We start from the raw sequence: 24,819 nt of genomic DNA, 5'->3' as shown, positions 1-24,819 counted from the left end.
GGGGCCAAGAGGGGGCCAGGCTGGGAGACATAAAGGCCTGAGTCCAAGGTGGGTGTAAATGAGTACGTGAGTGTGCAAGTTGCCCATAAGTGGGAGGCTCTCATGGCAAGCAGGGAGGACAGGGACACGTGAGTCCATCCCTGACCACAAGGTGGCCTTTGTCCTCCCTGGTTAAACCCCCTCTTTGGCCAGAGCAGTTCAGTGGTCCAGTCCAGAAGTCAGGAGAGCTTTCTGGCAGAGGGCAGACCCCTATGTGTCCCCAGGTTCTCTTTTAAGATAGGCAAAGAGTATTAGAGGCCTTGAGACCACTCCAGGAGGGCTCATGGGGCCCGGAGCCCACCCCCTTCATGCTCACTCTAGTCAAGTCCTGGCTCCTCTTACAAGTCCACTCATCTCCAAAGGCAGACACAGGGCATTCTGGGAAGCCCCCCACTCCTTCTGCCCCGTGTCTCCATGCTGTCTGCCATTGTGGTGTATACGAGAATCATTTTCCTACTGCTCCAGCTCTCCCACCCAGCTTGTTGGTGAGACTGCCAAATCCTCCATAGAGGGGAAACTGAGGCTCAGAGAGGGCCGTGACTCTCCTAAGGTCATACAGCAAGTCTCACCACAGAGCTGCTGTCCAAGCCAGTCCTGAGCTAGTCTCCTGACTCCCAGTCATGAAAAGGGTGGGGGCCAGGGACTGAAGCAGGATGGAGAACGGAGGAGTCATAATAGTCTGGCTGAAAAGCCTGGAGGGCCCCTGACGCTCTGGGCCTGTGTTCTTAGAGAAGCAGCCCCAGACAGGCTCACCTAGGAGCAAGTCCCGGCTGTGCAGGAGTGGCTCAAGGAGGCAGGATACAGCCCACCGTGCCCCAAAGGTCTCTCTGCCACTTGTCCCAACTCACAGTGCTCACCCTTCTGCCACGATGGCCTTCCGACCCATCACGGCATCTCACCTCACTGGGACTTGGAGTGCAGGCTGCGGTTGAGGGAAGGCCCCAAAGTGGGGGAAGCTGAAGTTACTCTAGGCTTCTGTGTGACAAGGCGCCAGTCACCTTCCCTCTCTGGCCTCATCTTACATTGTGGCCCTTGTGATTCCTACTCACATGGAAGTTTTAGCTCAGTTGGCTTTCTGTGACTGCTCCCTGCTCCCCACCTCTGCCCCTTTACACCCTGCGGTTCCTTCTTTTAGTGTCGCTAGTGCCCTTTCTCTAGGGAAAGAGCCCCTGCTTAGATTAGCAGGTAGAACCAGGTGGCCCACCATGCACCTTCGCACTGGAGGGTCCCAGGCTCCTAGGGGGACAGGTCCCTGCCAAGGTGCACCCTCATTAGTTCCTAACCAGCTTCCTGGATCTGTTTTTCCTCCCACTTCTGTTCCCGTCGCAGGGAGAGGGTGGGGTTTGTGGAGTCTGGTCTACCCCCCACGCCCTCAACCCCCCAGGGTCTGGCCTGATGACAGAGCCACTGACCACTTGAACTGAGGTGAAGTTCAGCGGCCCACACCTGCAGTTAGTCTGGGGTGGGGTGGGTCTACTTCTCTCCTAGCTCACCTGCTCCTTAGCAACCGCAGTCCTTCCGGGTCCTGGGGCCCATCTCACAGCCTGTGTGTGGGGGCGTCTCTAGGAGCCACCTCAGCCCCCTCCCCATGCAGGCTCCTCCATCTGGGGCAAGAACAGGGAGGTGGGAAGCCTGTGGGGGTGGGGTGGAGGGTGGTCCCTGCAGGGACTGGGCAGGCCTACCCCCCTACACTCACCCCAGGAGCTCCTGCCCTGACATGGAGCTGCCAGCCTCAGAGCCCCCCGAGCCCCCCAATCCTTATCGCTTGTTCCCACCTGCCAGCCCGACCGATCCGGGAGGGAAAGGAGGCTGGGCCCCGGCCAGAGCGGCCGCTTAATGACCCTCCCGGGGCCTAATCTCAGCCTGGCAGCCGCTGAGTGGCGCGGGCTCGCTCCTGGAGGAGGCTGATAACACTCCAGCTGGGCCCCCTACCATCTATCGGGGCCTCGCAGTCCGTCCTGAGGGGGCTGTGCTCAGGGGACCTGGGAGGCGAGCCTTTGGGTACCCGGCAGGGCGGGGCGAAGACGGGCTCTGCCCCACCGCGCTGCGGTGGCGGGGCGTGTGTGTGTGTGTGTGTGTGTGTGGCGCCTCTGGGGTCCCCAATGGGCTGGCGGGGAGAGGGACTAGGCTGGAGCGGTGGGCGGGGCGGGGCGGGGCTGAGAGAGAGCTCAGCAGGCTGAGGGGGGGCGGGGGATCAGGCGGGGCGGGGCGGGGCGGGCCGGGACTCGCGGTCCACTCGGAGGTTCTGTGTCATTGCTGTCTGTTTCCCTCCTTCCTTTGTGCTCCCCATTTAAAGCCGCTCCCACCCATCGTGGTGCGCACAGTCTCCTCGATCTCTCCGCGGGTTCTCGGTCTGTCTCTTGACCTTGACACTCGCCTCTGTCTTTTTGTCCCTCTCTGAAAGGGGAGACGTTTTTGGCACGAGCCTGCTGCGTCATCCTTGCTCTTACATCTCGAACTCATTGTCCTCGTGCGCCTCCCTCACCTTCTCTGAGCCCCGCCCCCCAGCCCTGATGCCTCTCGGAGAAAGTCCTTCCACCCCACCTCATTGGGCTCGTCGCTCGGGCTCCCCAAGGCCCAGGTTCCAGGCCCAGGAGGCTGCCTGGCTGCTGACGGTCACCCTTGCTTCCTGCTTTCTGACCGGGAGGACCTGCCCCTTTCTCTCTCCTCCGCTAACGGAAGCGTGTTAATGTCACCGCCGACACACGACATACGCGACACACAAATTCCATCGGGGAAAGCCTCGGCCCGGGGTCCCTCAGTGGAAAGGTAGACTGCAGCAATGCTTAGGTTGGACCTGCAGAGGAACTTCCAGCCTGGAACGGGCTCCCCAATGAGTCTCGCCAAGCTGCAGAGTCTCACCTGGGTTAGGGCCGAGTAGCAAGTGGCCGTAGATAATCCTTGCAGGGACACAAGTTTTGAGCTGAGCTTTAGGGAGTCAGGAGGCCGGGCTCCCTCCTCAGCTTGGGGTGGAGCCGGTGAAGGGTGTGTGTGTGTGTGTGTGTGTGTGTGTGTGTGTGTGTGTGTGTGTGTGTGCGCGCGCGCACGCCCGAATCACACGCGTTGCGTTCTGCTTTGTCGTATGGGACCAAGAGGCTGCAGCTGTCCGAACTTGCTCCGTGACCACGGGGGAGCACCCATGCCCCTCTGCACAGCTGGCTCTTAGCCCAGTCCCTGGCAGTTGGCACAGTGGGCAAGAGCTGGGGATCATGCACACGTTGGTGAGATCCAGTTCTGTACCTCCATGCCTGCTTTTTCATTAGCTTTTCCAACCCTCCATGTCCTTGCTTGTGACCCTGGTTCTGGATACCTTCCCTACAGGGCTGTTGGGGGGGAAAAAACCCCAAAAACCAAAAACCCCATAGTATGTGTCTTATCACAGGATGTTTACCAGCAATCCCTCTATGGTCAACTTGGAAATCTCTTCTTCCAGAAAGCCCCTGTCCCACCCCGTTTATCCCTGGTTTAGGGACTTCCTCTGGACAGCCACAGTCCCTCCCTGGTTGGCGCCCCTCCTCACCATGTTGTCTGTTTCCTGGTCTCTGTCTAGCTCAGCCCCAGGTCTGGGAGCTTCTCAGGGACAGGACTGGGTCACATCCCTGTGGACATCCCTGAGGGCAGACATGGCATCTGGGGAAGGGAAGCCCAGAGAGGGGCCAAAGGTCCCAAAGGACTATGGGGTCCAGTCAGTCTTCTATGCAGCTGCATGTCTTAAACTCTGGTTCAGGGGTCAGCGATGGCCCCCCCCCCTGAGTATCATTGGTCCCAGGGCCTTCCGTTTCGGAGGCTGTTTTCCCGTTGACGGCAGGTAGCCTAGGCTGCCATCTGGCGGTTACACACTCGACCAAGAGCAGAGTCAGCAGGCTTTGAAGGTGGAGGTACCTGATTGCCGGACCCTCAAGGAGCCCTGGCGGGATTGTGGGGTCCGCGTCGGACAGCAGTTTGAAACCTCCAGAAGCTCCGAGGGAAAAAGAGGAAACTCCTGTAAGAAATCACAGTCTTGGAAACCCGCAGGGGCAACAGGGTTACTGTGAGTTGGAACCCACTGCTACCCGCTGCAGCACATCTCAGGGACGCCTTAGGGGTCAGCGCTTTTTTGCGGTCTTTCTCTAGGCTTCCAAGGTAGCTGGGTCTCTAGCGTCCCCTCCTTATGGCCCAGGGGCCAAGTCCGGGGTAACACAAGTCCGGACTTGTGAGGCCTTAGCTTCCTGGACCTGATGCTATTTCTCCTCTTCTCTCAGAATCTGTCTGGGAGTCCAGTGGCTTCAGCCTGGAGACATTAGTCGAGGGGGTGAACGATGGCATTGTTTCGGGGGCCCCCCCCGCTCCTTGGAGAATGCCCTTGGGTGGTGCCAGTGGTTTGCACTTGTTTGATATAAAATTCACATATCATATACTTCCATAGTTAAAGTCACTTTTAAAAAGTGTATATACATCATCACAATCAGTTCTATTGCTCCCTACCCCCTATATTAATTATTTGCTTCTCAGGTCCCCTCACCCCCTCTCATCCCAACAAAACCCTTGCATCAGTGATTATCTCTATGCATCCACTCCTTCTGTGCTTCACAAACTGGAAACCCAACAGAAACAGTGAAATCAAAAACAGAAAGAAGAAAAAATCCAATAATATAAAAATAAGATAATAATATAAAGAGCAAAAAAAGAACACCAATAATTAAAAAAAAAACTAGAGAAGAAATTTTTGTTGTGGAACAATCAAGAATATTTAAGCCCAGAGTAAATTCAGGTTGGGTCAAAAGGGAAGTCAGCTGACCAAATATCATACTATACCATGGTTTGATCCACCATAATCAAGTTTGCAATAATATCTATGTGATAATAAAATTGTTTGACTCCAGGGAATCTGCCAGAGGTTTAATATGACTAGATAGTCTGTAGGTAGATTTTGGATCCCCACTTTCATCCATGGACTTCCACAAATTGGGTGTTCACAATTTAAGCTCTGATACTTTTCCCTTCATCATATTTGGTTTTTGTTATTGTCACCTTTGGATCACACAAGCTGGTGTGCTTCTTCCATGTGGACTGAGCCGACATCTCACCAAGATGACTGCTTGTTTGAATACAAGCCTATAAGACCCCAGACACCATTCCAATTAATAGCCAGGTATCATCTGCTTTCTTCCTACAATGTGTTATAGCACCCATATCTTCAATGATCTCTTCATGAAGGCAAGTATTGAGCAGGAGCATGTTATTAGAACTTGGATTGGGGCTAGAATTAAGTGGGAGCCCAGAATCCATCTGCTTGTCCACAGGTCATGTGTGACTCTGGTTGACTTTAAAGATCATATTATGCCCCAAAGAAAACCCAACAACCACAATCACAACACACACACACACACACACAAACACACACGCACAAGCAACAAATACCCACCCCTCCAAATCAAAACAAAACAAAATAAAAACCCAACAAATAAAAAGGGAAAACATTGTCAATCATCCTCCTGGGGTATAGGCAATTGTATCGATAACATCAGTAATTTAACCAAAAGTATAGAATTTAAGGTACTGTTGATATCAGGAGTTTGAGTGTAATCCAACTTCAAGCTGTAATTCATGAGCTTTGGACAGATTGGTTTCTTAATTGACTGAGTTTTGTGTACATTGAACAGGGAACAGATGCCTTCGGTAACACGTAAGGTGGTCCGGAGTTGGAGTTGACTTGTTGGCTATGGGTTTGATTTGGTTTGGGCTCCCAAGAGACCTGCTCCTGCCCCTCCCCACCCCCCACCCCTCCACCTGGAGAAGCAGAACAGAAGAGAGCTGGAAGAAAGAAAGGGAGCAATCAAGGATGAACCCAGTCTGACTGATGAGCAAGTTGGAAGATGGGGGCGTCAGAGACATTCAGGCTAAGAGGTGCCCTGTGGAGGGACTGCTGTTAGGTACTGTCAAGTTTAAAAATATATATATATATTTTAATAGTTTTACTTTATACTCGAATGTCATGCAGGCCTTTACTTCAATCATATTAAGAAGAGTTGTACAATCATCACTACAATCAATTTTAGGAACATTTTCTTTTTATTGTACATTGTTGTTAGCTTCTTATTCCCCCCAACTGCTCCTGCTGTACCCCCAAGAAACCACTAAGACAGTTATTGTCTCTATATATTTACTTATCCTTTCCTATATAGAAAAACATACCAAAAACCAAACCAAACCAAAACATCTAAACCAAGGAGAAAGCTAACATGAATACAGTAAAATAGAGAAAATTCTCAATAGAAAATAAAAGCAGTAAATATTAAAAACTAGACCAAATTTAAAATGGATCAAAAGGAATATCAGATGCTAAAGTGTTACATTTTACTCTAATTGCATCTATCATAATCACTTTCCACTGCCCTCGGCATGATAGCAAGCCTATCTACTCCCCTGGTCTGTGGTCAGAGAGGATTCACCAGAGGCTTAATCCATGTGTAGTTCCCCTTTACTTAAACAGACAAAATGGAAACAACTTCAAAATGTGTCAAAAGGAAGATCCAATGATAAGACATTACATTTTAACCCAACGACATCTGCCATAGTTGATTTTACACTGCTCACTGCGACCCCATGCAGCACAGTAGACCGGCCATCCTTTGCTTCAATGTGGCGCTACAGTCAGCCTATGGCATTTTGCTTGTATACGGTTTGTGGGTTCTGACTCGCAGTGGCTCTAGGTGACAGAGTGGAACTGCTCCATAGGGTTTCCTGGGCAGTCATCATTATATGGGTGGATCCCCCGGTCTTTTCTCCCGCGGAGCTGCTGGTGGGTTTCAGCGATCATTCTGATGGTTAGCTGCCAAGCGCTCACCCACCACGCTTGCAGGCCTCCTAAGAACAACTAACTCAGCGGTGATTTCCACTACTCCCACCGTGCACTGCATTGGGCGCCAGAGCGCGTGTAATCTGTAAAGTAACCTGACTATTCACTAACGTTACACCGAGGATTCGGTATCAGAGTCCAAGGCAGGGGTCGTACCTGCTCAAGGCCACATAACAAGTTGGGGCCCGAATCAGGTTAGAAGGCTCTTTGTGGTTTATGGTTACAGAACGTCCCGCACTCATGTGATCTCCTTCCAAAGTGCCAGTATGAGGCAACTGACTGCACCAGCTCACTCTGCATTGTCGAGGTCAGGAGACCGTGTGAATGAGTAACTGGACTCTTGGCTGCTTCTAGCTGTGTGGATAGGAGCGAGGGGTGAAGGTAGTAAACACAGAAGTGGAATCTGAGGAAAGGGTCAGGGCGGCTGTGGAGCAGAGACAGAGAAGCAAGGAGAGACTGGCTGAAGGAGAGAAACTTCTGGGCTCTAAGAACTACTGGGCTGAATGAAGAGGCTGGGAAGGACCTTTCCTCAAACCAAGACATGGTGGAGCTATGAGTGGTGTTTTTGACATGGGAATTGAGGCCGTGCTATGGCATGGAGGATTCTTTCTGAAGGGAGCCTTGTAATGATCCTACTCCTTCACTCACTGACTCACTGCCATCAATGCGGACTCAGAGGGACCTTACAGGACAGGGCAGAACTGCCCCCATGAGTTTCCTAGACTGTAACTCTTTAAGAGAGTAGAAAGCCCCGTCTTTCCCCCAAGCAGCTGGTGGTTTTGAACGGTCGACATTAAAAATTTGAACGATAAGCCTTTTTGCCAACTTGAATCTCCCATTCTTATAAATGGCACCAGCATCCATTTACCCAAGCCAGTCATGGACCAAATCCATTGCCTTGAGCCCCATAGTCTCTTCTCTATCACCCTCCACACCCATGATGATTTCTAGACAGAATGATTTCCACTTGGCAGCAAGTCTTTCTCTACCCTTTCTTTTTTGCTCCCCTGGTTCAGGTCTTGCTCTTGCCTGGGGGGTTGCAGCAGCCTCCCCATGCTTTGCTTTCCTTCTTGCTGCATCCTCAAACCCTGCTCCACACTGTAGCTAGGGACACTGTCCCCAATACAAATCTATCCAGGTTAGCGTGCCCCACCTGCAAGACGAATCTAGGCATAGCCTGGGAGCCATGTGCATGGGCTTGAAGCCAAACTTCTCCGGGGAAATATCCCACTCTGATGATGTTCTATTACTATAATGTCAAACAAGTGATTGGCACAGGTACCTCAGCGTCTGTATCTGACATCTCACGGGAAGTGGGAGCGTTCTCTCTGTGACACATGTAGGAATGCTTCTGGTGAACACTCAGTGAGGGGGAAACAGCCGTCTTAATTGTCCTGTCATTGATTTGTCTGTAATTTCTTTCTTTCTCCCCCCCCCCCCCCAATCAGTTTATTGGGAGCTCTTACAGATATCATACTATTCCATAGTTCAGTCACATCAAGCAGTGTTGTACAATTGCTACCACAATCATTTTGAGAACATATTCTCCTGTCTTAAGCCCCTTGATATCAGCTCCCCTGAAATTTATCTCTTAAAAAACAATCAGACCTTTTTATTGTGAATTGGGTGAAGACTTACAGTGTAAGTCAATTTACCACTAAAAAAAATTACATATTTTGTAATTGATTTCCTGCAATTTCTTGAATAGCCACAAGATGGCCACAAGATTTGCTTTGATACCTCTCCAGCCTCTATTTGCCAGTTCCTTGGAACACTTTCTGGTGGTGGCAGTCCAGTGGAAAGCCATAGCATGCGACGTGGCATACTGTGGACTCAGCGCCACCTGCCAACAATCACAGCGTTTACACTCAGTTCACGTCTGCTGCCTGGTCCAGGTGAGAGCATTGAAAACTGGTTTGTTGTTAGTTGTGTTGGCTCTGACTTATGAGCACATTACCCAAGATAAAACAAACCATCTCCCTGTCTTATGTTTGAGTCTGCTGTTTGGGTTACCATGTCAATTGGAGTGAGGTTTCCCTAGTTTTCCTTGAGCCTCTCCTTTTAGAACCGTGATGTTCTCCTCTAGAGACTGGCCTTCCCTGAGTCCAAAGTCGACAAGCTAAAGTCTCACCATTCTTGCTTCTAACAAGCATTCTGGTTGCATTTCTTCTATGACTGATGTGCTTGTTCTTTTGGCAGTGTAATATATATGCCACTATACTTTGAATGCATCTGTTCCTCTTCTGTTTAAAGATAGGTTTGCCTTCTCTCCAAAATTGGTTTGTTTCTTTAACTGGTGGGCTCTGGAATTAGTCTGCCACCTGGCTAACCCAGGTGGACCTAGGCTTGTCTGATGGATAACCTGAAGCCAGTGGGATTCCTATTTACCTGAAAACACAGCTTCTGCCTCTCCCTCCCTGAAGCCCAGTAGGTCTTTCCCCTCCATCATAGTCCTGATGTCACAGTTTGTACCGGGGGGAAGTTTGGTCCCTGGCTGTTCCTCATGGATCTTTGCACTCAGACACTGCCGATAGCTGGGCCACTCTGACAACTGCACCTCTTCCATCAAATCCATGAAGCAATTACCATTCCAGGACTGATCCCCAGGAATGCATTGAGGCCATAGAAGAATATGAGCTTTCTGATGCCCCTTGTAAGGTACTGGGAGTCCTGGTGGCGTAGTGGATTGCACCCTGGGCTGCTAAGCTCAAGGTTAGCTGTTTGAAATCACAGCCACTCCGATGGAGAAAGATGAAGCTTTCTATTTCCATCAAGATTGACAGTCTCAGAACCCCACAGGGGTAGTTCTACCCTGTGTATAGGATTGCTATGGATCAAAATCGACTTGGTGGCAGTGAGTTTTGTAAGATACATGCTCCCTATGTGTTTCTGTAAGGGTTGAATTAAGTTATACTTAATCAATTCCACTACAGTTTAAACAGTTTCTGGGGCTGCAGGTTACTTAGAGGTCAAACATTTCCTAAAAGCTTCATATGTTCCCATGTTCCTATTCTTTATTTTTGTCTTCTCTCTTTTTTTAATGGAAGGTTTCTCGTAGGCCCAAACAAGTGGCTGTCAGTGACTGGAGGGGAGCGGGGTGGGGCGAGCAGCCGGAGCGGGGCGGGTCATCTTAATTTCCCACTCACACACAGTACTAAAGGAACAAGCACAGACTCACTACTGCAGTTAGAAGTTGGCAGCCTGGAAAAGGGGGGATGGGGAGTGGACGTTAATAAAAAAAATACAACCCCCTTCCCCAACTGGGGGGACGGGGAGGGAACTTGGTCTGTTTCAACAAAGGAATCAAAGATCAGAAGTCATTTGGGATGGCCAGAGCCGTCAGGGTGGAGGGAGGTGGGCTGGTCCAGGGGCTGGGGGGGCTGTTTGGCAACTGGGACGAAGGGATTGTCCTCCCCCTGCTGGGGTCCCCCCAGCCTCTCCGGTCTGGCAGGAAGGGGACAGCCTGCAGCCCCCGCAGGCAGGTCTGGGGCTGCTGGGTGCTCCTGGCAGGGGTGGAGGGGGCTCACAAGGGCTTGCCCTCCAGGGAGATGACGGCGCTGCCCCCCAGCTTCTCGGCCAGGGTGCAGCGGTCCTTAACCTCCTCGTAGCAGTTTGCTTGTAATTCGTGTTTGATTCCCGTCAGCTTCTTCTTGATGGCATCCTTGGAGCTGGCGTAGATCCTTTTGCTCTTAAGGGGTGCACACTCGGGGGCCCAGAAGATGAACACCAGGTCCTCCTTCTTGCTCTCCTTGGTCTCGTAGGTGGCGTCGTACAGAGCGTAGCGGCAGTCCTTGTCAGGCAGCATCTTGACAAAGGTGGCGTAGGGGCCGTCCACCGTCTGGCCCACGTGCCCAACCAGGATCTCCTTGCCCTCCTCCAGGATGATGTTCTTCTTGTCCTCGCTCAGGCAGAAGAGCACGGCCTTCTTGCGCTTCTTGACCTCCTCCGGTGTCGAGGACTTCGCACCTTCATGTCATTGAACACCTTAATAACTCCGTCGGAGACAGCCACACCAGAGGCCATGTTTCCGGAAGCGAGAAGAGTATGGCAGAGAGAGGAAGAGAAGATGGGAGCCGCTGCAGCTGCTGCCGGGACCCGACTGAACCGGTCCTATTCTTTTTGTGTATGGCTTGCAATATCTATAATAGCCACCAGATGGCAGAGTGTATGAATTCCTCCATAGATTCTGGTTCTATCAGCAACTCTGCCTTCATCTATGTAGACACTTGCTTGGCCAGGTTGGCGGTCTGAATGGAGTGGAATTAATAAGAATTCTGGAAAAATATGTATTTTGGAGTGACCCTAATGGACAGAGCTGTGCCAGTAAGGCTGACTGGGGCTTTTCCTTCGGGGCTAATTGTCCAAGCAAAACAGTCAGAAAAGGGGAGCCAATAAAATAAATTCAAGAAAGGGATGAATTACACAGCATGGGATAGTCACATTTTCTCATGAAGCTTTAGCCACAGAGGCTAAGTTGTGGCGAGGGCCATGTTGGGAGAGACGGTGCTGTGGCAGAGACGGTGTTGTGTGGGAAGACTTTAGGCTGACTAGACCTGAGCTGAATTCCAGCATGGCCACTTAACTATGAAAATGAAACATTTCTCATTTACAAATCGAGGCAGTTATATCCATCCCAGAGCATTAAACCAGTATTTGCTTTCCAGTCACAGCCCCGAACCTCTCTTTTTAATTCCATCCAGTGGAAGCCAGAGATACCCAAGATGGTATCTGCCTGTAAGTAACCACAGAGCAAAGAAGAATGACTGTCTCACATACATTTTGATTGCCTTGCTGGGGTCGCTTCTTTTTACCACTGTAGCTACACTTGATGTTAGCACTAAATTACTCTGTACATGCTGATGGAAAGAAGGCGTGGTGGCCTCAGGGGTGCACCATGTGATTTGTTCCAGGACCCCAGCCATGTCTTGTTCCACAGTTTCTCAGGGAGCCTCTAACTTCCAGGGACGTCTCACTTGTGAGTCTTAGACTCAGAAGACAAATGTTAAGTCCCATCTCTATGACTAGCTTCTTGTCTGCCCTTGAGGGAATAATTTCTCACCTATGGCTTACCTCTGAAATAAGGAGTAAATAATTGTCCTGCTTTAGAAAATAGCAATCTGGCAAACTTATTGGAAGAGGTCCATATTTGTACCCATTCCAAAGAAAGGTGACCCAACAGAATAGGGGAATTTTAAAGCAAATTCATCACTATCTCGCACAGGTAAAATGTTGCTGAAGATCACTCAACAATGGTTGCAGTGGTACATTGACAGGGAGCTGCCAGGAAGGCAAGCTGGATTTGGTAGAGGACCTGGAGTAAAGGATGCCATTGCTGATGTCAGATAGATCTTGGATAACAGCAGAGAATAGCAGAAGATGTTTACTTGTATTTTATTGAGAATGCAAAGGTGTTTGATTGTGTGGATCAGAACCAACTATGGATAGTCTTGAGAAGAATAGAAATTCCAGAACACTTAATTGTATCTATGTGGAATCTGTGCATGGATCATGAGGCAGCTGTACAAAGGGAACAAGGGTATACGGCATGGTTTACAATGAGTAAAGGTGTGCTTCAGGATTATATCTTCTCACCATACTCGTTCAATCTGTATCCTGAGCAAATACTCAGAGAAGGTGGGCTCTATGAAGAGGAATTCAGTATCAAGATTGGAGGAAAGGCTTATTAAACCTGGGGTATGCAGATGACACAAGCTTCCCTGCTGAAAGTACACAGGACCTGAAGATCAAGGATTGCAGCCTTCAGCATGGATTACAGTTCAATGTCAAGAAAACAATAATCCTCAAATTGGACTAGTAGGTAACATCATGATAAAGAAAAGATCGAAGTGGTCAAGGATTTTCTCTTGCTTGAATCCACAATCAATACCCATGGAAATAGCAGTCAAGAGATAAAACTATGCATTGTATTTATTGGATAAATCTGCTGTGCAAGACCTCTTTAAAGGATTGAAGAGCAAGAATGCCATTTTGAAGACTAAGGTGCACCTGACTCAAACCATGGTATTTTCAGTCACCTCATATGCATGTAAAAGTTGGACATTGAATAAAAAAGACCAGAGAAGAATTGATGAATTTGAATTATGGTGTTGGTGAAGAATATTGAGAGAAATATGAACTTTCAAAGGAACAAACACATGCCTCTTGGAAGAAGTAGAGGCCAGAATCTTCCTTAGAAGGGATGATGGTCACCATGACCAAATGGGAATCATGCCAGGGATGCAGGGATGATTCAACATATGAAAGACCATTAGTATTTTTTGCCACATTGACATGAAAAATTATAAGAACCGACTTGTGGGAAGATAGTGACTGAGTAACACATACCAGAGGGACTCCGCAGAATTGAGCCCAGGAGAGTTACTTAGAGGGAAATTCAACACTGATGGATCACAGGAGGAGCATCATAAAGATATGTAGGCACAGATCCACAGGTTTTGAGGGGTTGGGGGCTTTTGGCGTACCACAGTGGAGGCCGGCTAGGGCTTGATCTTAGCCCCACCACTGTCTCAGCCACAGCTGGGACCATTTGGAGCTGGCATGGGGGCTTAATCTCAGCACAGTCACAGTTTGCTACTGCCTCGGGGCAGGGAATAGACCCTTGCAGCTCCACGGGCAGGGATTGGGGCTCAGCTACATGGTTATTTTTGTTTCCCTCTCTTCTCTCTATCCCCTCACAGTTTCAGCAGACTTACTTAAAAATGTGTTCTTTCTTCTTTGTCTCTTTCTCGTTCTCTCACACTCCATTGTTGATGCCGAGACCATTTCCGTTAGTCTAGGGCTTTATGCCTGCCCCACACACAGCTAGGTGAGCTCCACCCTCTACAGCTAGTCCTAGGCTTGGAAAGCCATGCCAAACCTGAAACAGGGGATACTCTACCCAACTTGTTATGGGGAATTCATGCTTGTGTGGCAGGGGGAGGATTCTTGGGTTTGCATTGTTTTCCTTCATTTTTTGGAATATGTTACTCCACTCTCTCCTCTTCTTCATAGTTTCTGCTGATAGGTCTGAGCATATTCTTATTTGGGAACCTTTATGTGTGCTTGCTTGTTTTTCCCTAGCTGCTCTCATAATTTTCTCCTTTTCCTCAAAGTTTAACTATTACGTGCCTTGGTGACTTCTTCTTGGGATTCAGTTCAGCTGGTGGTCTTTCAGCCTCCTGAATGGTTGCCTGGTTTTCATTCATTAAGCTGGGGAAATTTTCCTCCAAGAATTCTCTTACTATTCTTGCAGATGATTTCCTCCGGTAAGCCAATAATTCTAATGTTGTTCCTCTTCATAGCATCAGATGTAGCTCTTAGGTTTTCTTCAGCTTCCCTGATCTTATTAGATTTTTGTTCACGTTTGTTAAAGTCTGCTTGACTGTCCTCCAAGTCACTGATGAGGTTCTCTGCTTCCTCCAGTTGATTCTCAAGGTCCGTGTGTCTGCTACTGGTTTTTGTTATCTCCTCCCTAAGCTCTTATATTTCCCTTTGGTGTATGGACTTTATCTCCTCTATCATTTCATCCTCTTTCTGTATTGTTTCCCTCATAGCCTGTATGACTCCAAGCAGCATTCTGAAATTTTCTTTCTATGGTAGCTCAATGTCTGCTTCCTCTATGCATGTAGTTATCTTCAGGACATCTGCCATTGCCTTTTGTTTCTCCTGGGTTTTTTGTTGTTGTTGTTGTTGTTGTTGTTGTTGAGGTCGTTAGGGCTGATGGCTGTTTGCGTTTTTTTTTTTTTTTAGAGGAGCCATGTTCCATTTTCCAGGGACTTGAAGAGCACTGGCTATCTCTGGGAGACTTGTAGGAATGCTTCTTTGAACTTCCTACAGCTTATTTCACTATGGAATTCACTGACCACTTTATCCTCCTGTGGCTTCCCTCTCAGGGGAGTTCCCCAGAAGGCTGATGGATTGCCTGCTTTGGTGTTGCAGAGGTTGGGCAGCGGTTCCTTCAGCAGCTTGGAATGTTGATGGGTGTTTGCCGAGCTGCCTTAGGCCTTGTGAGGCACTAAGGTAGGTGGGAGGAAGTTCCCTCAGTCACATGGGACAAGAGAGGAAAAATAGGAGCTCCCCCAGCCTGTAAGGAGAAATTTTCCTTATTTTATTGGTCCTTGCACAAACTTTTTATTTACTTGTTTATTTTTATTTCCCCCAATATTTTTAGTGTGATAAAATTTACCTATCATACATTTCCATAATTCAGTCGTATTTAAAGCAACCAATTCTAATGCATCTTCCTACTTGCACAGAAATAAGAGCGAGTGTCTTCAAATTCTACATACATTATTCCAGAATCTAGAAAGGGAGAGCAGATTTGCAAATTCATTTTATGAAGTAGCATAGTCCTGAGGCCCAAACCAGGCAGAGTTGTAATCTACACTGATGGCTGAGGCTAACTGCTGACCTTCCTTTCCATTAGCAGATTAATGTTTAACTCCTGCACTACCAAGACTCTTTATCTGACATATAGTAGGCACAGAAATATCAAATGGATGATTAATCTGGAAAACACTAAGAAAATCCTTTTCAAGTCCCACAAAAGTTGTTAGCACCAGGAAAATATGTATAATATCTTTATAAAATTACAAATGAAGATTTTCTTATGCAAGACTCAAAATCAAAAGCCATAAATAAAAGTTTGTATATCTTAATTCGTGAAAATTAAAAAAAAAGATTTCTGTGTGGCAAAAGGCACCCTTAATACAGTTTGTTTTTTTAGATAAAGGAATGGGAAAATTAAATCAAGAGATTATTATCTACAGGGCATAAAGATTCTCATCTGAATCAATAAAGGAAGACAACCTTTGCAAAATTAACACAAGTGATATACAGAGAAATTACACAAAAACAAAACAAAGATAAACACAAAAGAGCAATAAGCAAGTTTTAAAAAAAACTTCAAAAAATGCTTAAATAACCATGGGTTTCTGAGACTGTAACCTTTAGGGGAGTTGCTGGTGATTTTGATTGCCACCTTTGTGGTGGCGGCCCGGCGCTTCCCGCACTGTTCCACCAAGGGCTCTTCAGTGGCAGGAGAACATCTAAGTCATTCATATTGCTTTCACATTATAAAAAATTATGAAGCTATGGTAAGGAAAGAGGAGAAATTTTATTAAGTAGAAAAACAAGAACAATTTGGGAATGATCATATGGATATGATTTCACCTATAAGAATACATACATAAATAATTTAAAACTTATAGAAAAAAGTCTGAGAGAATTCATACCAAATTACTGGGTCTTTAGGAAAAACAGTGGGAGGGCAGAGGGTCCAAGCTATAGGAAGTGAGAGTTTTATTTTATATGCTTTTCTAGTGCTAGAATGATTTTACATTGTGCATACATTCACATATGACTTGTGCAATTCTGAAAAAGTGTATTTTAATAAACAATGAAAGCATATAGAAGTCATCGAGCAAGGTTTTTCATATGCAGCACGAATTATAGGCAGACCAGAGAGAAAAATCCTGGACATCTCTCAAAGTCACGTAGAAATAGTTCTAGGTGACTCCTTGTGTCATCAAAACAAGAGTTTGGATTATCTGAAGCTCCACAGAGATCCGCACCTCACACAACCTTGCTCCTCCGGCATACTTGGATTCCTCTTCAAGTGCTTAAACCTTTAGCTATCATTTAACTTAAAAACAACATATATTTAACCATTGCATCATGAGACCTAGCATTAGGGTATTTTCTTCACAAACAAGTGGATGCCATTCTTGGATCTGAGGACAATCTGGGGTGATAAAATGGGAGGTCTGGTGGGGTCTGGAGTCACCTCGAAGCGGAGCAGGATCAAGGCTGTGGACACCTTTAGCTGAATCATGGCAAACTTCTGCCCAATACAGTCCCTGCAGATAACAGAAAAAGAAAATGGTACTTGAAAAGAGGTATCTACATTTAAATGCATCCTAAGTCTTTAAATAGATCTATGTTTGAAGCCCCCATACTGGAAAAAGATGTCTAGGGTCCCTGACAAAGCAACATCTTTACATGAACTATCATCGACACTTTAAGATTTACTTTATTCCCTACAATAATGTGAATTGGGAGACTCTCATGTGGTGCCTTTTTTTGTGAGAAGGTGGCAGTGGGGGGTCTGAATAGATTGCTTTTCCTGCAGGAAGAGTGGACCACAAGGAGCCACAAAGCCACCAACAACTTGCATTATAAGACAGCTAGCTGAGGAATGGCTAGGTAGAATGTGACAATCTTCCCTGAGAAACTAAATGGATTTTTTTAGGAGCTCAAATAGGTACCAAGATCTACAGAGGGGGAGATGAGGCTCTAAAGAAGATTAAACAGAGATGAGAATCTAAAGGGAGCAAACATTTTGGTGTATTTTCATCAATTTCAAATTTCCCCTCACCTTGGTCCAGCTGAGAATGGCAAGAAGGCATAAGGATGTCTCTGATCAGAATTCTCTGGAGAGAACCTCAAGGGATTAAAGACCTGAAATGGAAAGGTAACCCTCATCACCATCCCATAAAGACCACTAACACATTTCTTAAGTGATTATTCAGCACTGTTCATAACTCAAACTCCTATGATGTCCACATTCTAAAAAGTGAAAAGACAGGTGGAACTGATCTCAATAATTTAATTTCCTTAATTTAATATATTCAAAATAGTTTGTAAATTCCTACTAGCTATATTTTAAATTAGTTATAGTCCTATTAACTATATTTTAAGTGCAAGACAAACAAGACAAAATCTTGACAATTTCAATCTTTTCTTCATTAATCATGATGTTACTTATTGATTCAGTTGTGAGGATTTCGACTTTCTTTACATCGAGTTGTCATGCATACTGAAGCCTGCAACCCTTGATCTTCATCAGCATGTGCTTCAAGTCCTCCTTATTTTCAGCAAGCAAGACTGTGCTATCTGCATATTGCAGGTTGTTATTAAGCTTTCCTCCAATCCTGATGCTACATTCTCCTTCATCGAATCCAGCTTCTCTGATTATTTGCTCAGTAGATAGATAGAGTAAGTGTGGTTAGAGGACACAACCCTGATGTACACTTTCCCTGATTTTAAACCATTCCCTGATTCAGTTTGCATAACTGCTTCTTGATCCATGTACAAGGTCAGCAGGAGCACAATGAAGTGTTCTGGAATTCCCATTCTTCTCAAGACTATCTACAGTTTGCTATGATCCACACAGCCAGACGCCTTGGTATAGTCAATAAAACACAAGCACACATCTTTCTAGTATTCTCTGCTTTGAGCCAAGATCCATCATCAATGATTTCATTGACATCAGCAATATCTTTTGTTACATATCCTCTTTTGAATCCAGCCTAAACTTCCGGTTAATGTATTCTACAACCTCCCTGTCAATGTACTGCTGCAATCATTGTTGATGATCTTCAGCAAATTTTACTCGTGGTATTATTTTTATTTCTGGGGTAAGAGAGCACCCATTTCAAAGACAAGCCAATATGACTACAAAATCAATTGTCATTGAGACATGACCCAGTCTTCTCATTACAATATAAACAAACAAATCAACCAACCAAATAAAAACCCAAACTCGCCGCCATCAAGTCAATGCTGTCTCGTAGTGACCCCTGTGGGTTTCTAAGACTGTAACTGTTTATGGGAGTAGAAAGCCCAGTCGTTCTCTGGAGGAACTGATGGTGGTTTCGAGTTGTAACCATGCGGATCACAGCCAAACCAGTACCCACTAAGCCAGCAGGGCTAACAGATCTTAAATCTTAGCCACTTATGTAAAACGAAGGATTGGAGCATGTGGATGTTCAGTGTCAAGGGCATTGCATTGAGGTACTCAGGCATGCTGCACATCTTCCTTTTGCCTCTCCAGATTCTCATTAATCCCACTTCCCCCCTTCATCTGTGTCCCAGCAAGCGGATCCATATGGTTTCCTGTTGGATTTAGCTAATAAAAGGCTATGGCAGAAGATACGGAGGTTTGGAGGAGACAGAGTTCAGGGTACTATATTCTCCAGGCTCTTTTCTACCAGGCAAGCTCATGAAGACTGCATATTCTTTCTAATGCCTAAGCTCCTATTTGAAGACCTTTCCCCCATGGTTCTCTCTTTCCAGGTTCTGTAGGCCTCCTTCCAGAGTTCATTAAAACTGGTAAGACAGTTATTAGTTATTTGCTTCATTTTGTTTTGCCCAAACCGTGATACAATTTTGACAACTTAAAAAAACAACTAACCTTTCTCAAATTCCCACCTTGAATGTCATTTGTTTCCTTTGACAATCTCAATGGACACATGCAGTAAAAGAGAGCTTGAAATTTTGGGATATATTGACTGTCCATGCACATATTCTAGATAAATCCTTGCCTTGCTTTGCTAAGTACCTTCAAGTGGATTCCAACTCATAGCAACCCTATGGAGATCAGAATTGAACACTGTCATCCTCATAATTGTTCTGCTTGAGCCCAGTGTTGTAACCATTGTGTCAGTCCATCTCCTTGAGAGTTTTCTTTTCTTGGTTGACCCTCTAATTTATGGCCAAGCATGATGGCCCTCTCCAGGAACTGGCCTCTCTTGATAATATTGTTGAAATCCCTGAGATGAAATCTCTCCATCTTTACTTCTGCAGAGAGTTCTGACTTTACTTTCCCCAAGACAGATTTGATTGTCTTCTGGCAGTGCCTAGTATTTTCCGTGTTCTTCACCAACACCACAACCCGAAGACGCCAGGTCTTCTCTGGTCTTCCTGATCCATTGTGCAGCTCCACAGGCCTACAAGGTGATTGAAAACACCATGGCTTTATCAAGGGCACTTCAGTTCTCAAAGTGACATCTTTGCTCCTTCAACTTTAAAGAGGTATTTTGCAGATTTGCTAAATGTAATATGAGTATGTCATTTGGTTTCTTGATTGCTGCTTCCATGATTGTTGATTATGGCTCTAAGCAAAATGAAATCTTTGCTGCTTCAATCTTTTCTCCAATCTGCTGGTCTGGTTGTGAAGATTCTAATTTTCTTGACATTAAGTTGTTATCCACATTGAAGGCTGTGTCCTTTGCTATTCATCACTCAGTACTTCAGGTCCTGTTGGCTTCAACAAGCAAGGTTGTGCGTAGCACAGGTTGTTCATGAGTTTTTGTCCACGTTTGAGGTTATGCTGTTCTTGATATAACCCAGTTGTTCAGTTTATTTGTTCATCAGGCAGATTGAACAAGGAATGTGGAAAAATACAACCTTGACACACCTTCCCTGATTTCAACCAGGCAGTATCCATTATTTTGTTCAGCTGACTGTCCCTGGTCTATGCACAAATCCCACATGAGCACAATTAAAGTGTTCTGGAATTCTCATTCTTCGAAATATTATATAGTCAATAAAACACAAGAAACTTCTTTCTGTCATTCTCTACTTTCAATGAAGATCCATCTAACATCAGTAATGCTGTTATTCCACATCTTTTTCTCAATTCAGGTGGAATTGCTAGCAGCTTTCTGTCCATGTCCTGCTGCAACAATTTTTAATTATCTTTAGCAAAACTTTTATTTGCATGTGATATAAATAATATGGTTGGTTGGATCATTTCGGCATTTTGTTGGGCCACTTTTCTTTGGAATGAGCACAAATATAGATCTCTCCAGTTGTTTGGCCAGGTAGCAATTTTCCATTTTCTTGGCATAGTTTAGTGAGTGCTTCTAGCACTGCATCCATTTTCACAAAATATTTCAATTGGTATTCCATCAATTCCTGGGTGCTTATTTTTTCACTAATGCCTTCAGCAATTTGGACATCTTCCTTCCCTATTATTGCTTCTGGATCACATCCAGAATAGTTAAATGATGACTAGTTACCTTTGGTATCGTGACTGTGCATTACTTCCATCTTCTTTGGATGCTTCCTGCACATTCAACTGTTTGCCATAGAATCCTTCAAGATCGCCACTCAAGGGTTGGTCCCTCCCACCCTCCACCCCCACTTCCAGCCTAAGATTATTAAAATGCTTATCCTTTTAGTTTTCTAATTTCTGGACTTCACATATTCCATTACAATACTTGGTCTTCTTGAGCTGTCTTTTGAAATGTTCTGTTCATCTATTTTCCTTATTATTTATTCCATTCACCGTATCAATTCTATGTTCAAGAGCAAGTTTTAGAGACTTTTCTAACAAATACTTTGGTTTTTCTTTCCTGACTTTTTAGTGACCTATTGCTTTCTTCATGTATGATGTTACTGATACCATCCCACAGTTTGCCCAGTCTTCTGTCATTAGTGTTCAGCATGTCAAATTTATTCTTGAGATATTTTGGAAATTCATATGGGATAGACTCAAGGTTGCACGATGGCCCTTGGACTTGTTTTCATTCTCATCAACTTCATTCTGAACTTGCATATAAGCAGCTGAAGCCATCTTGTTTTGGCTGATGATATGGAGCATCTCCATTTTCTCTTCCCACAGATATAATCAATTTGACCTTTGTGTCTGCTATCTTGTGGGGTTCACCTGTTTAGTCACTTAAAAAAAATTCATAATAAATAAATTTAATCACAAATCCCAACTAAATATTTTAATGTAAACTACTAAGTACAAATATTTGGAGTGGCTTAATTATTTGTTTTTTTAAAAAAACTTTTTATTGGGGCTCATAAGGCTCTTATCACAATCTGTACATACATCAATTGAGCAAAGCACCCTTATACATTCGTTGCACTCGTCATTCTCATAATTCACCTTCCACTTGGGTTCCTGGAATCAGCTCGGTCTCCCTTTTTTTCCCCCATCTCCCTCCCTCCCCTATCCCACCCCTGGTCCCTTGATAATTTATAAATAATTATTATATCTTATTATATAGTCACTTTTATGTGGTTGAACAAAAGGCATTTGCAGTGAAGGACTTGGTCTTGCCCAAGCCTGTCATGTGATCACCAGCTTTGTTTCTATCACTAAGGCCCTATTTTAAACTACTGGCCCTTCTTCTTTGCTTCAAATTTTCACATTTCAATCACCAGTAATTATTATTGCATCTTGATTACAAGCTTGATGAATTTCAGAATGAAGAAGTTGGTAGAATTATCCAATTTCTTGATTTTTGCTGCAAGTGCATTCAAAGTTGGTATATAACTTTGAATAATAGTTGCATTAACTGTTCTTCCTTGTAGATGTATAGATATTATTCTATCTCACACAGCATTGTATTTCAAGATCTTCCGCCCCACCAAATTATTTTATTAGGGTATAATCCAGACATCATATAATTCCATAGTTCACTCATACCAAGCAGGATTGTACAACCACCACCACAATCATTTTCAAGACATTTTATTCTTTCTTGTACAAGGATTTAACCACTCAAGTCAGATTTATCATTTTAATCTACTATACACATCTCTCTAAGATTCTCTGTCTGATAATTAGGTTATTCCCTTCCCTCAATTATGGTCAGAGGGGAATTACCAGAGGCTTATTCCATGTGTAAATCTCACGAATGTACTTGGGCTCCCACTGCCATCCGTAGCCTTCTTCAAGCAGAATTTCATAATTTAAGCTCTGATGCCATTCCCTCTTTCAGCTCTGGATTATATCTCTTCCAAGCCTTGGATAACAGATTTTGGTGTGCTTCTTCCATATGTGTTTAGTTGATATCTCACTTAGATAGCTGCTCCTTTGGAAGCACACCTTTAAGACCTCAGGCAAAATTGTTTCTGATAACCTAGGCACCATCCAATTTCTTCACCACACTTTACTACAGCACCCCTCTCTTCCAGGTTTCCTTCATGTGGGTGCATATCAAGATAGGTTTTTAAAATATGATACGAATCCCCTTGAATTTGTCATTCTTGGCATAGAAAACCATATGATTGTCTGATTCAAAATTATTGATACCAATCTAGCCCACTAATGCCTTGGATATCAATCATTATACATTTCATTTTTTCTATTTCCAATTTTAAAATTTTAAATCATTTTATTGGGGGCTCATACAACTCATCGCAATCCATCCATCCATCCATGTGTCATGCACATTTGTACATTTGTTGCCATCATCATTCTCAAAACATTTGCTTTTCACTTGAGCCGTTGGAATCAGCTCCTCAATATCCTTATATTTATACTTCACGCATTCCAAATTCTTATTATTAATGGGTTTTTGCAGCAGTTTCTCTTCATTTTGAGTCCATGCCCCATTAACAGGTGAGGATCCTGAAAGCTTTGCTGAATCCACATCATCAAGGCTGACTTTGGGTTGAAGAGACAGTTCTTTCCCAGTTGTCTTTTCAGGACCTCCCAACCGAGGGGCACATCTTCTGGCACTGTATGAGACAATGTTTCACTGCTACTCCAAAGTTCTCAGAGGCAAATTCTTCAGAAGTGGACCACCTATTTCTTCTTCCCAGGCTGTTCTTAGTTTGGACACTCCATTGAAACCTGTTCAGCATGGAAACCGGTTCAGATACCAGCTGGTATTTGAATCCCAGGGGAATAGTTTTCAACATTATAGTAACATGAAAGTATGAAAAACTAACAGATGAGTGGTGTAAAATAAATCTTGTTAAATGCACGAGTGAAATACTGACTGAGAATTTAGGATGAATCGTGTTATCTGGTACCAATTTGTTTATTCAGCACAATATTACTAAGAGATCAATCACTTAAAAAAACATTTTATTGGAGGCTTGTACAACTCTTATCACAATCCATGCATACATCCATTGTGTACATTTGTTGCCCTCATCATTCTCAAGACATTTGCTTTCAGTTTGAGCCCCTGGTATCAGCTCTTCATTTTTTCGCTCCCTCCCTGCTACCCCTCCCTCATATATCTTGGATAATTTAGAAATTATTATTATTTTGTCATATCTTACACTGTCCCATGTCTCCTTACCACTTTCTGTTGTTCATCCCCCAGGGAGGAGGTTATATGTATAGCCTTGTAATCGATTCCCCCTTTCCACCTCCCCCCTTCCTCCACCCTCCCAGTATCACCGCTCTCAGCACTGGTCTTGAAGGGATCATCCATCCTGGATTCCCTGTGTTTCCAGTTCCTATCTGTACCAGTGTACATCCTCTGGTCTAGCCAGATTTGTAAGGTAGAATTGGGATCATGATAGTGGGCGTGGGGAGTGGGGGGAGAAGCATTTAGGAACTAGAGGAAAGTTATATGTTTCACCATTGCCACACTGAACCCTGACTGGCTCATCTCCTGCCCACAACCCTTCTTTATGGGGATGTCCAGTTGCCTACAGATGGGTCTTGGGTCCCCAATCTGCACTACCCCTCATTCACAATGGTTTTATATTTTGTTCCTTGGTGCCTGATACCTGATACCTTCGACACCTTGTGATCACACAGGCTGGTGTGCTTCTTCCATGTGGGCTTTGCTGCTTCTGAGCTAGATAGCAGCTTGTTTATCTTCAAGCCTTTAAGACCTCAGATGCTGTATCTTTTGATAGCCGGACACCATCAGCTTTCTTCATCACTTTTGCTTATGCACCCATTTGTCTTCAGTGATTGTATTGCGAAGATGAGTAAGTACACAATGGTATGATTTTTAGTTCTTTGATGTCTGTTACCTGATCCCTTCAACACCTCATAGAGATTACTTTTCTTATAATCGAAAAGTTTCACATTTTTGTTTTTATGTCCATTTTCATTAGCTTTGTGCTATTTCCTAACTGCATTGACACTTTCATGCATAGCAACCCAAAAGTACATTTCACAGCATTAGTTCTTTAAAGTATTTCTGGAAAAGATGGTCATACCTTTGGGTTTTCCCAGATAGCAGGGTTGTGGTGAAGACCCCAAATACTGAGAATCACATCCATTCCTAAAGAAGAAAATTAAAAGAAAGTGCAGGAAAAACAGCAAGTTGTAGGCCATAATCCTCTTCACCAAGCCTTTTCCCTTAAAAAGGGAAGTGGATGCCATCGGGGGTGGTGGTGGTGGTACATGGGCTTGAGTTGGTACTTTAGTTTTCAAAGCACTGTTTTACTTA

The 24,819-nt window shown here is 45.0% G+C and overlaps 1 protein-coding gene and 1 pseudogene across 1 annotated transcript in view; both read right to left on the bottom strand.

The window, feature by feature from the left end:
- Positions 1 to 10,302: 10,302 nt before the first annotated feature.
- On the bottom strand, positions 10,303 to 10,974 carry LOC142435330 (cofilin-1 pseudogene; annotated as a pseudogene).
- A 4,809-nt stretch (positions 10,975 to 15,783) lies between these two features.
- Positions 15,784 to 24,819, bottom strand: part of CYP4X1 (cytochrome P450 family 4 subfamily X member 1) — a 56,349-nt gene continuing 47,313 nt past the window's right edge. Inside the window, exons 10-12 of the mRNA XM_075555781.1 lie at positions 24,587 to 24,651; positions 17,253 to 17,335; positions 15,784 to 16,734 (exon numbers count right to left, since the gene is read on the bottom strand). Of these exons, the coding sequence (XP_075411896.1) occupies positions 16,566 to 16,734; positions 17,253 to 17,335; positions 24,587 to 24,651 (317 nt within the window). The 3' untranslated portion in view covers positions 15,784 to 16,565. The remainder of the gene's footprint in view (positions 16,735 to 17,252; positions 17,336 to 24,586; positions 24,652 to 24,819) is intronic.

The sequence above is a fragment of the Tenrec ecaudatus genome, chromosome 1 (assembly GCF_050624435.1).
Source record: "Tenrec ecaudatus isolate mTenEca1 chromosome 1, mTenEca1.hap1, whole genome shotgun sequence".
NCBI lineage: Eukaryota > Metazoa > Chordata > Mammalia > Afrosoricida > Tenrecidae > Tenrec > Tenrec ecaudatus.
Note: the sequence above shows the minus strand (reverse complement) of the source record. Positions and strands in the feature narration are given on the sequence as shown.